The sequence below is a fragment of the Saprolegnia parasitica genome (assembly GCF_000151545.1).
Source record: "Saprolegnia parasitica CBS 223.65 unplaced genomic scaffold supercont2.101, whole genome shotgun sequence".
NCBI classification, from domain to species: domain Eukaryota; phylum Oomycota; class Saprolegniomycetes; order Saprolegniales; family Saprolegniaceae; genus Saprolegnia; species Saprolegnia parasitica.
This window is the reverse complement of record NW_012156495.1, coordinates 38,348-49,685: the sequence shown is the minus strand read 5'-3', so window position 1 is coordinate 49,685 and position 11,338 is coordinate 38,348. Positions and strand designations below refer to the sequence as shown.

The following is an 11,338-nucleotide window of genomic DNA, read 5'->3' as shown; positions in this document are numbered from 1 at the left end:
TGTGTACGTACGCCGATCACTCGTGGCTGGCGACACCGTGAACCAGATGGGTATCACCAAATGAAGGTGTGCAGAGGTGTGCAGGCCAATTGTGCAGGCCATAAACAGGCCCACTGGAGGGTAACCCCCTGTTGCCGTCAAGAAGGGCTAGGTTTGAGGTTGGGACGACGCAGCCGTGCTTGGATCAGGACCGATAGTGTCGCCCGTCACGTTTGTGCGATGCGAGTAGGGTTTTGAGCAAGTGTTTCAGCGCCGCCTTGTGTTTGTAAGGGTGCCTCGACGCACCCTCGTCACAGGTGGGCGAGCCTCAGGGTGCTTTTGGCTGCGAATCCAACCTCGACACGTTTTACCGGTGTACCACGAAAACGCTCGACAACAACGTGTACATTTTCATTTGCAGATACAAAAACAAGCACGAGAACACTCTGCAGTGTCGACAGACATGTCATTTTACTGGAGAAAGGCGTCGGTGCCGCCCGAGCCACGGTCGAGTTCGTCGATGTACGTTTCATCGACTTGTTCGGCAATGATGCGCGTGACGACAGCATTTGAGAGGATGTTGACGACGGTCGAGAACCGATCCAAGAGGACGTCCATCGCAACCACCCACACAAAGCCGATCGGCAAGTTGTACGTCGTCGGCAGGTCCGGCGTCACGGCCAGCCACACGGCGTTGAGTGCGAGGAGGCCACCGTGCGGGATCGGCGCACAGCTCCACGCGTTGATGACGCACGTAAAGAAGACCATGGCGACGCGGGACGGCGAGAGTGCAAAGTTCGGGTCGTCGTTCGCCGTCTGCGCCTTGAGCAGAAACACTGTACACGCCGAGAGGTAAAAGGCCGCGCCGTCGAGGTGAACGCCGGTGCCGATCGGGATCACAAACCGCGTCAGCTGCTGCGAGACGCTGCGCGTTGCATCGATCGCCTGGATCGTCATCGGGAGCGCCGCGAGCGACGAGGCCGAGCCAAAGCCAAAGTTGAGCGCCTTGTTGAGGCGAAAAATGTACGAATACGGGTTGCGCCGCGTGGTGAGGAAGGTCAGAATCGGCAAGAAGACGAGCGCGTGGAAGGCAAGCCCGGCAATGAAGATGGCCGTGAGCGTCCCGACGGCATGCAAGGCGACGCCAAAGTTGGAGAAGAACGAGTTTGTGCGCGTAATTGCCATTGGCAGCGCCACCCGCCACGTGGCGGCTTGGTCGATCGTGATGTTGACGGTCTTCCACGTACTGACGGGGTACGCCGGGTCGTCCGGCAGCGCAAACGACGACGCGACGAGAAAGATGATGGCGATCGGCACAAAGTTGATGACCCACCCAATCATGATGAGGAAGATCGAGTTGAGCTGCCGGAAGAGGTCCAAAATCGGGTTGTTGACGTCGGCAAACTTGCCGAGCGCGATGCCGAGCGGCATGGCGAATATGACGAGGCTCACAATCGCATTCTCTTGGGCAAAGGCGCCCATGATGTTGTCGGTCACGAGCAGCTCCAGCAGGTTAAAGACCACGTCGGCCGGCGTCGTCGTTGCATGCGGCAGCGTTTCTCGGCGGGCAAACGTATGGTTGACGTCGATAAGGTTGAGCGACGCGCGCGGCGCGGACGGTAGGCACGTCATTTGGGTCGAGCCGTTCCGGACGCCGAGGAACCCGCCGCCGTTGGGACAGCTCATCGCGACGGGGACGTCGAGCTGCTTGGGAATCGTCAGTGTCACATCGCCGGTTCGAAAGATGCTCGACGGAATGAACGCGGCAAAGAGGAGGCCTTCGCCGGCCGCGACCATGGTCGTCAAGAGGAAGAAGAACACCATGCGCCAGCCGACGACGGAGGATTTGTGCAAGGCGCAAATGTCAGCGATCCCGACCGTCACGTTGACAAAAATGAGCGGCACGACGAGACACGACATGGCGCGAATGAGGAGGTCGCCCGGGAGCTCGATCCACGACGTCCACGTCTGCTTGAGCAGAAACGTTGCGAGCACGTCCTTGGCGGCCGCAATGACCTCGGCGTCCGAGAGAGATTCGATCGACTGCGGGTACTCGCCGCGCGTGAGACTCGAGACGAGGTACCCAAGGAGCACGCCGAGCACGATGGCCAGCAGGAGGCCCCAGACGCCAAAGTAAATCTTCTTGTAGCGCGCGCCTTCGATCGTCCAGAGATACGCGTAGTACTCGTCGGTTGTCTCGTGCGGCTTGGCCCGGAACCGTTGCGGCGCCTCTGAGAGGATCACGACGTCGGGCTCGTCCAAGCGCCGAGGGACGCCGGCGGGCGGCGCCACGAACGAGCTCGCCGCCGTGTGCGTCGAGGCGTTGAAGAGGCTTGTGGCGTCACTGCCGCAGACGTACCCGTCGGCGGTCGGCGGCGCGCGCCGGAAGTCGGTGCGGACCTCGGCGGACGGCGGGCGGAACGGTTGCATGCCGGTGGTGGTTTGCTTGTGACGCCCGGCGCAAATTTCGGACGCAGTTCGTGTCTAAGAGCGCCCGACGCGAAACCGACCAATCACAAACGTGACCAGCATGCTTTTTGGCCAATCCGAGGGCTGTAAACGCAGTGTGGGATCGCATCCCGATGTAATGGGCAGCCTGTCGCGGGCGAACGACCTGATCGGCGACGGCAAAGCGTCGTACTAATCTCAGTCGTGGCAAGCTCTCCCCTGTACTCTACCTGTATTGCCCCATCCAATATCTCGAACACTACAATATTGAATATCCTACTTGTTTTGAATATGAGAGTTGTAGCTCCAACAGAAGCAATGAACAACTCGGATTGCGTTCTGGTCTTCGATTCGAACACGATCGCTTGCTCGTGTGTCGACGGCCCAGTAGATACACCGCCATTGGCTCGTTGGGAAACGCCCGGCGAGCGATTGGCTCTGCCAAGGGGCGCGGGAATTCGAAGGTACTCTTGGCGCCAACAACGAGTGGACGCACTTCAACTTTTGGCTGCACAGCGATATCCATGGCCCGCGGCCGCTCGTACGAAACGATTGCGCTAGGCGAAGACACGGGGCTCACGGCGACGGGCCGGACGAATCTTGCCGCGCTGAGTCGCCACCGGCGGTTCCTTCTAGCGCTCACGGGTGTCTGCGCTCTGTTTTACGCGGGCGTCGAACTCCTTCCGGCATGGGAAGCGCCGGTCGCGTCGACGACGACGACGACAGCGCTCAACCACCAAGCGACCGTCGTTCCCGAGAGGAAGTTTGTACCACGCGTAGACGACTCGGACGAAGTCGACACGTTCTGCGGCATCGTCGGCCAAGAATCCGGCTACATTACGCTCCCCAACAAGAAGGACGACCACTACTTCTACTGGTTCTTCGAGTCGCGGCGCAACCCGGAGAAGGACCCGCTCATTCTCTGGCTCACGGGCGGACCCGGCTGCTCGAGCATGCTCGCGCTCTTGTACGAGAACGGGCCGTGCGTCGTCACGAAGGACCTCAAGACGCAGCTCAACCCGCTCTCCTGGAACAACATTGCAAATGTGATCTGGCTCGACCAGCCCACCGGCGTTGGCTTCTCGTACGGTGCCAAGGACGACTACGACACGAACGAGAACCAAGTCGGCGAAAACATTTGGTACTTTCTCCAGGGCTGGCTCGCGGCCAACCCGCGCTTCCACGGCCGCGACTTTTACATTTTCGGCGAGTCGTACGGTGGCCACTTTGTCCCTGCGGCGGCCCACGCCATCTTTACTCGCAACCCGAGCGCCAAGCCCGACGAGCACGTGATTGCACTCCGAGGCATTGCGATCGGCAACGGGCTCACCGACCCCATCGAGCAGGTACCATTTCCCCGTTCTTGTTTGTTGCCGAGGCCTCACAGCTTGTAGTATGCGCACGCTGCCGATATGACCGAGAATGCGTATAACCTCACGCTTGTCTCGCCCGAGTTTGAAGCGTCGATGAAGGCGCAAGTACCCGCCTGCGTCGAGATGGTCAAGCAGTGCCAGACCAACGACTCTGTGTGTGCAAATGCGCAGGCGTTCTGTCACGAAGCGCTTGTGAACCCGCTCTTCTTGACAACCGGGCGCAACCCGTACGATGTTCGCAAGCCGTGTGCTGGCGGCCAATCCATCGGCTGCTACGACTTTAGCCACATTCAAGCCTTCCTCAACTCGCCCGGCATCATGGACGTCCTTGGTGTCGACACGAACAAGGTGTCGCAGTGGCAAGAGTGCAACTTTGCAATCAACGCGCAGTTTGGCAACGACTGGATGAAGGTCTACTCGCAGTACGTGCCGCCGATGCTCGACGCCGGCATTCGCGTCATGATTTACGCCGGCGATGCCGACCTCATGTGCAACTGGCAAGGCAATGAAGCATGGACCAAGCATCTGCCGTGGTCGGGCCATGCTGCGTTCAATGCAGCCGCCAACCGCCCAATGCTCTTCCAAGACAAGCCGGTCGGTGAGGTCCGGTCGGCCCAAGGGCTTTCGTTCCTCCGCATCTACGAGGCCGGGCACATGGTGCCACTCGACCAACCCGAAGTGTCGCTCGCCATGGTCGACACCTTTCTTCGCAACGAAGCGTTTTAATCAGAACTTGACATGTGTTTACCCATCATTTCGTCGGTCAACGGACGATGTCTGTCCTTTCTACTGAGTAGTCCTACTACAATTTGTGGGAGCGGCGTCGGAAAATTTGTAACCATGCAGACAGAGACGGCTGACGAAAGCCGACACATCGATGCAAGCAGACACATCAATCAAAACAAGGCGTTCCGTAGAATTAGACAACATCCAGACACATTGTACAGTGCATGTGTAAAAACTGCTTTTGTTATCGCTCACGAGGCGGCCGAGGACGGCGGCGACGGCTTGACGAGCGTCTTGGTGTCGATCGAGAAGGCGCCGAATCCTTGCGAGATGCGGCGCAAGTAGCACTGCAAGAGCGCTTCGACGTCGCGCATTACAAGCTCACAGACAACCTCGTCAAAGAAGGTGGCTACACGCGGCAATCTCAACCTTTTTGTGTGTTGCCGCGTATTGTACCGATGGTGGCAATGGAGTCGAGCCACGGCGAGCCCTGCAACGCTGCTGCGACGTCCTGGTGTCGGCCGAGATCCAAGGTCGCGGCCACGGGGTACGACGGGTCGAGCCACACGCCTAGCAACGATATATGCCACGCGAGGACACATTCTGCATACCAAGGAACTGCACTTGTGTAAAGACGCTTTCAATCCACTGGCTATATCTGCCGAGGGTTTCCTTGGAGCTAAGTTGGAACGTCAGTGGAATCTAAACACGGAAAGAACGCGTACATGGTCTCGAGCATCGCCGCGTTCGCACGCTCGACGACGGCGACGGCCTGCTTTTTCACCATGCGACCAAAGCCAAACGCAATGCTGGTCATCTTGGTGATCGCACTGCTGCCCCGAGCGCGTTGGCCACTTCCTTCTCCATCTACGCACGCTGCGTCACAGCTGATGCATTCGAGAATAGCAAACAACCTTGGCCGGCTCGGTACTACCCGCGGGCGGCTCTTGCGCAAGGTTTGGGAACGGTCGAAGGAGCTCGGCACGCTGGTCGTGCACGAGCTGGGCCATGTTCTTGAGCGTATGCTCAAAGACCGTCTTGTTGGCTATCGTGACGGGCGGCGAAAGCGCCTATATGCCATAGCCCATTCGAATGATATGGCAATGTATTGTGGAGGACCTCGAGGACACGAAGCTCCTTGGAGAGGACTTCCAGCAGCCGCATCTTGTGGTCGACACCGGCAAGGCGCACGCGGTCCATGAGCCTACGTCGTCGATGCATCATGCAGTTGTTTCCCATGATAAAAGCGCACCAGATCTCACGCGGCGCGTACAGCTGCCGCGTCAAGAAGCATCCCGAGGAAATACTTGCTTGCACGAGCTTCATGATGCCAAAGACGCGCAACGGACCAGTCGGCGGCGCCTCGTACGTCGTCTACGTCTGCATGATGCAGCGTCACACGCCACGCGCCACGCACCGCATCCAGAGTACTGTACTTGTCGAGGAGCTCGGCCGAGAGGTTGAGCTTGTGTGGGCCGTGGCTCCGCGGCGACTTCCTACGAGGAGCACAATGACCCATGTGGCCTGTCGCTGCAGCTGTCGCGCGCCTACAGCTCCATGGCCTCTTCGTCCTACATGGCCATGAGAGGCGCAGTCGCCGGTGATGGCGTACCTCGGCCATCGTCAGCTGGTCAAGCGCTGGGCCCACGACTTCCTCCATCCTTCTCGGATCGCAGCTCGAACAATTGACCAAAACGGCTGTGGCGTTTCCATTATCCGGACAGTACGGTTAACCACGGTGTACAAGAAGATCGGCCACGATGCGACGATGGCCAGCGATCCTCGCCCTGCTTCTCAGCACTCTGGTGATGGCCTCCTCTCTGGCGGCTGACTACGACGACACCGACTTCATCTTTGACGATGCTGATGGCGAGGAGAGCCATGCTGATCATCCAGCGGTGCGAGGCGCCTCGAACCACAGCAATGATGACGAGGTCGTGTAGGTGGCATGCGCTGTCGACGAGGCTGCCGGCGTCTGCTCGATCCCGTCCGTGCACGCGCGCGGCCTCGTCACGACAGCTCCAAGCGTCGCCTCGATTCTGACGGTGCGCAGGCGTCGATGCACCCGAGATGCAATGTTGCACATGTAGCATGCCCAAGCCTACGCGGGCGACGTCGACACCAAGCGCTTTGCCGGCGAAACCCTTGGCTACGTCACGCCGTGGAACAGCCATGGCTACGACACGGCCAAAACCTTTCGCCGCAAGTTTACCTACATTGCGCCCGTGTGGTATCAGGTACTTCTCTTCGATCGATCGATCGATCGACTTCTGCCCTATTGACGCGTGCGACGGCAGATCCGCCACGACGCCTCGAGAGCGCCCGTGCTCACCGGTGGCCACGACGTCGATGCAGACTGGATCGTCGCTGTCCGTGGTCGCGACGGTCTCGGCCCCAAGATTGTGCCGCGCTTCATGTTTGAGATGCCATCGCTCAGCGAAGCCGAGGCGTCGCAGGTCCTCTCGCTGCTCTTGCGCGAGGTGCAGACGCAAAGCTTTGACGGCCTCACGCTCGAGGTATCGCCGCCGACAAAAAGGTCATAGACAGTGTACCACCAACAGATCCCCATCGTGGACGTCACGGTGCCCTTCATCAAGGCGCTCGGCAAAGCGCTTGCAAAAGCCAAGCGCCTGCTATTGCTGGTCTTGCCCACGAGCCAGCGCAACGTAAGCAAGGACGCTTGCGTTTGTGCTGCTCATGCGCGGTGGTGTAGGGCCAGCTGTCGGTGGACACGCACCTCTTGCAAGCGTAGGTCTTTAAGCATCGGAGCGGATTTGACGTCGCTGCTCTAGCGTCCTTCCGCACGTGCATCGTTTCTCAGTCAACGCGTACGACTACTCGCCCATGGGTCCGAACGCGCCGCTGCCATGGCTGCAAGCGACGCTCCAGCAGCTCGAAACGTCGCCTAAATTTCTCATGGGCCTAGCCTTTTACGGCTACGACACCAACGGTACCGGCCATCGCCCTTCTATGGTGGTGACGCGTCTGCTATGCTAGAGGCCGTGATTGGGTCGACGTTCTTGACGCTGTTGAAAACACATACCCCCGACGTGCAGTGGGATGTCGTTGCGCATGTAAGACGTCGACAATGAATCGCCACGATGGTATGTGTGTGGCTAGGAATGCAAGTTTATCTACGCTGACGGCCGACGCCACGTGTACTACCCGTGCTTGCAGTCCATCCAAGACCGGCTCGCGCTCTACGCAGAGACACGGGTTGGCGCCGCGATCTGGGAGATTGGCCAAGGCCTCGACTATTTTTTTGATCTGCTATGAGAAGCAACGGTCGGCGACCGAGAATAGCAACCGCTGCCTTTCTTCTCAAGATAGCTCGTTGTCTATTTCTTGTTTTAGTCGCCAAGTTGCAACGCTTCCAGTATGACCCAAGAAGAGCAAGCGGCGCCGGCGTACCGATCCCGGCGCGTGCTTCTACCAGCGATCGCATTTGTCGTCGGCGCCATCGCGACGATTGTCGTCGTCGCGACAACCACCGGCGTCTTTGACTCCGCCGCGTCGTCGTCTGCGCAGGATACGTCGAGTGGGACGGAAGCCCCGTCGTCGTTCACAGCCATCGGGGACAATACGACCGCGCTTGACGTTACGACGACGGCGCCCAATGCGACACCAAGTGGTACTGGGGGCGCATCCCACCTCGGTGCAACGTCGACGCCGGTCGATCCGACGGCACCGGGCGAAACCATGAGCCACAACACGGAATCCAGCACTACGACGAGCGAGCTTGCAAGTGGCAGCGACTCGACGTGGGCGAGTGCTTCGTCGTCGGCGGCAGGCAGCGAAACCTGGGATAGTAGCGCGTCGGCGGCAGGTAGCGAAAGCTGGGACAACAGCTCGTCGTCGTCCTCGGGACCGTTTGACTGGGACGAAATTGAGCCACCGGCAAGCGCAGGGTCTGGTAGCAACTCGACGATGCCCGCGTCGGTTCACACGAACGACGGCAACGCGGCTGCGGTCCAGGCGAGAGCCATCCAAGCCAAACTATCCCAGCACTTGAACCGACTTCGCGCCCAGCAAAAGCAGCTTCAGCGCCAGATCCAGCTTGCCCAGAGGGTTGGCCAGGGATCGGTCAAGCCAACTCGATTCCGGAGCACGATGTCGGGTGGCGTCTCGGTCGGCCCCACGAAAAAGGAAATTCCGACGTCGGTCTCAGGTCTCCACACAAGCATTGCGAGCACGACCGCGTACAACCAGCAGCTCCAGGCGCAGTTGGCAGCACTCGCCGCCAGCCGTCAAAACCACAAGTGACGTGTGCAAGTGTTGTTGACATAGTTTCTACCTTATGCATTTTTTGCTTATAATAAACGTTCAAATGATACTTCGCGAATGTGAAATGGCGTCGTTGGCTCCTTGACGTCGGTAAAACCGAATTTCCTATCAAAAGTAGTGAAAAGCTGCGCGCTGAAGTTTGGAGTTGGTTCTACCCTTTGGCCATATCATCGAGGTGCGCTTGCAGCAAATTGCTGGTCTTGTCACTTGCGTCCGCATCAATGTCGATACGGGCGCGGGGGGCTGTAAAGGCCGGCCACATGCGCAAAACGACACTTTTGAAGCGGTCATGGCGCTCGGCGAGCGTCTAGACAGCACGCAATTCATCCATTGTCCGTAGCAAACCCAGATAACCTTGAACATGCCGGGGCGCAATTGGTCGGCAACAACGGCCCGAAAGGCCTCGTAGACGTCGGCATCGTCCAAGATGCGGGGAAAGAGCTTAAGGGCGGGCTCACACGTGTAGACGTGCGACGGCGACTCGAGCGTCGAGAGCACCGTCTTCATGAGGCTCATGTAATCCTGGATGATGGACACTGCCGAGTACGGAGCGATGATGGTCGATGGCAGCTGCGCAATCTGCAGTTTTTCCTAATACCATATCCCATTGTGACTTGCGCATAGTTTTTGCGGGTTTGTTACGGGATAGGGTAATTTGGGAATTTGGAGGCTCTTGATATGGAGCTGGGGTGGACAGTACGCTGTGAGCGCCTTCTTGAGCGCCCGCCACCCGCTGCGCCGCCGCGAAATCTCATCCTATATTTCAGATACGTAAATGCACGAAAAGGATGAAAATGATTAGAGTGCGGTACTTCGTCGAGCTCGACCGGGTTGAGGATCGAACCGCCGTACAGTGGCACGTCAAAGCGCACGACGTCTTGGTTGGCCGGTGCGAGCAGTTGATTCACAGGAATTTTGGTCCAACAACACACCATTTCGATCGGAACCAACGCATGGGCTGGGGGCGGTGCCTACACCACCGTGTGAGATCGTTTGGAGACATATCTCCGCACCTTGTATTTGGCTTTGGTCGCGGCTTGGTGCATTTCATGGGCGGTCTCGCTCTTGAGCTCGAGGACAAACTCAATAAAGAGGTAGAGGTCATCGGCCGGTGTGTTTGTGCGCACCTGTGTGCAGCTGTAAGGCACCGATACGAATGCATACGGTGACGTACAATAAACTTGTAGTCGTCGGCTTTGGTCGCGGCGCGGGAAAAGTACCACACATCTTCCTCCTTTTTCGACCACGCGACGGGAATTTCGTGGATGTTGCCGACGATTTGGCCTTCAAGGCGCCGGACGCCGTGGGCCGTCGTCGCACTCGTAGCGTCGGCCATGTCGAAGAAGCACACGCGCACCTTACGTCCAATGACGTCGTGCTCGCGCTTGTCGTATGGCGCCGGCACGCCTTTTGCGAGCTTGAGCGACACAATCGCTTGCTTTTGCAGCGCCTCGGACGCTTCGACGCCCGCCCACGCCTCCTAATCAGTCGTTTGGCAGTGGCTCGTGACGCTTGCCAACCTGCAGCGTTTGCGTTGGCACGAGCGCAAGGTTGCCGTGCTGTGCCATATTGTACACCGTCTAGTGAGATATCAACTTGATAGAGTGCCGGCGTGAGGTACGGACCTCGGGGGGCGGGAACGACAGCACATACTCCATCGAGTGTTTCTGAACGCGGCGCGCGGTGCTCGTCACGGCGTGTCGAAAGTTGGTCGGGACACCGAGCAGCGCCAGCAAGTGCGCTTCCGGGTCGCGCGGCGCGCCTCGCGCAATCTTCTTCATGCCCGAAATGGCGTCGCTACTGAGGTGCGTCAAGTGCTGCGTCGACGCCGACGCGCCCGAGAGCTGCTCCACGAGCAGCATGAATGCGCTAAACTCCTCAATGTCGATGCGGCCGTCGTTGGAGGTGTCGATCTCGTCGACGACCGCGTCAAACTCGTCGGGCGTCAATGGAATCTGAAGCTCGTGCACCAGCGCGTGGTAAAATTCGGCCGTGTCGAGCACACGGTTGCGATCCGCGTCGATTTGATCAAAGATCGCGCGCACTTCGAGCTCCGTCTTGGCGCGAAACACCACGCGCTGCTCGTACAGGCGCGTCTTCATCATGAGGTAAAACTCGTCAAACTCGATCTGCCCACTCGTGTCCAAGTCCACGGCTTGCATGATTTCACAAAGCTCATCGACGGTCACGTCGTCGCCGACGGCGCGGAGAATATGCCCGAGCTCGTCCTTGTCTAGAGTCATTACGACCATAAATGTACAGTCGGGAGACGACCGCCCACCGATCGAGTTGCTGCGATCAACGTCGTAGAAATCGAACGCAACTCGGAGAGCTTGCTTCATGTGTGCGAGGTACTCGGCGTCGGACGCATCCTCGTCGGTGCTCGACTCGGCGTGGCGCCGGCGCCTGCGCTTCGCTTTTGACTTGGCTCGATCCTTGTACTTGCGAAGGTCGGCCACGTTCATGCCCGACGAGTCCGACGACGCCCCCTCGTCGTCGGATGACGGCGGGCGTCCGTTCGAGTCGCT

At 59.0% G+C, this 11,338-nt stretch overlaps 6 protein-coding genes across 6 annotated transcripts; 3 read left to right on the top strand and 3 right to left on the bottom strand.

The window, feature by feature from the left end:
- Positions 1 to 450: 450 nt before the first annotated feature.
- Positions 451 to 2,409, bottom strand: SPRG_13676 (hypothetical protein; the record flags this gene model as incomplete). The annotated part of the gene is made up of 1 exon (XM_012352529.1): positions 451 to 2,409. The coding sequence occupies one exon, from the start codon at positions 2,407 to 2,409 to the stop codon at positions 451 to 453; it is 1,959 nt and encodes a 652-aa protein (XP_012207919.1).
- A 487-nt stretch (positions 2,410 to 2,896) lies between these two features.
- SPRG_13675 (hypothetical protein) lies at positions 2,897 to 4,551 on the top strand. The gene is made up of 2 exons (XM_012352528.1): positions 2,897 to 3,773; positions 3,822 to 4,551. The coding sequence occupies exons 1-2, from the start codon at positions 2,952 to 2,954 to the stop codon at positions 4,524 to 4,526; spliced, it is 1,527 nt and encodes a 508-aa protein (XP_012207918.1). The 5' UTR covers positions 2,897 to 2,951; the 3' UTR covers positions 4,527 to 4,551.
- A 226-nt stretch (positions 4,552 to 4,777) lies between these two features.
- Positions 4,778 to 6,045, bottom strand: SPRG_13674 (hypothetical protein; the record flags this gene model as incomplete). Its single annotated transcript, XM_012352527.1, has 9 exons — positions 4,778 to 4,935; positions 4,983 to 5,096; positions 5,138 to 5,205; positions 5,252 to 5,301; positions 5,358 to 5,393; positions 5,441 to 5,596; positions 5,646 to 5,730; positions 5,779 to 5,900; positions 5,944 to 6,045. The coding sequence occupies 9 exons, from the start codon at positions 6,043 to 6,045 to the stop codon at positions 4,778 to 4,780; spliced, it is 891 nt and encodes a 296-aa protein (XP_012207917.1).
- A 289-nt stretch (positions 6,046 to 6,334) lies between these two features.
- SPRG_13673 (hypothetical protein) lies at positions 6,335 to 7,802 on the top strand (the record flags this gene model as incomplete). The annotated part of the gene is made up of 9 exons (XM_012352526.1): positions 6,335 to 6,424; positions 6,470 to 6,571; positions 6,617 to 6,763; positions 6,824 to 7,042; positions 7,088 to 7,192; positions 7,240 to 7,274; positions 7,319 to 7,476; positions 7,524 to 7,600; positions 7,647 to 7,802. The coding sequence occupies 9 exons, from the start codon at positions 6,335 to 6,337 to the stop codon at positions 7,800 to 7,802; spliced, it is 1,089 nt and encodes a 362-aa protein (XP_012207916.1).
- Positions 7,803 to 7,904: 102 nt separating this feature from the next.
- SPRG_13672 (hypothetical protein) lies at positions 7,905 to 8,789 on the top strand (the record flags this gene model as incomplete). Its single annotated transcript, XM_012352525.1, has 1 exon — positions 7,905 to 8,789. One exon carries the CDS (start codon positions 7,905 to 7,907, stop codon positions 8,787 to 8,789), a length of 885 nt encoding a protein of 294 aa, XP_012207915.1.
- A 24-nt stretch (positions 8,790 to 8,813) lies between these two features.
- SPRG_13671 (hypothetical protein) lies at positions 8,814 to 11,275 on the bottom strand (the record flags this gene model as incomplete). The annotated part of the gene is made up of 10 exons (XM_012352524.1): positions 8,814 to 8,915; positions 8,966 to 9,117; positions 9,165 to 9,401; positions 9,453 to 9,566; positions 9,623 to 9,781; positions 9,824 to 9,937; positions 9,985 to 10,290; positions 10,331 to 10,390; positions 10,436 to 11,043; positions 11,092 to 11,275. The coding sequence occupies 10 exons, from the start codon at positions 11,273 to 11,275 to the stop codon at positions 8,837 to 8,839; spliced, it is 2,013 nt and encodes a 670-aa protein (XP_012207914.1). The 3' UTR covers positions 8,814 to 8,836.
- Between the last annotated feature and the right edge of the window lie 63 nt (positions 11,276 to 11,338).

Coding starts and splice junctions, on each gene's coding strand:
- SPRG_13675 (XM_012352528.1), top strand. CDS start 2,952: ATGGCCCGCGGCCGCTCGTACGAAACGATTGCGCTAGGCGAAGACACG. Junction 3,774..3,821: donor TCACCGACCCCATCGAGCAG/GTACCATTTCCC, acceptor CACAGCTTGTAG/TATGCGCACGCTGCCGATAT.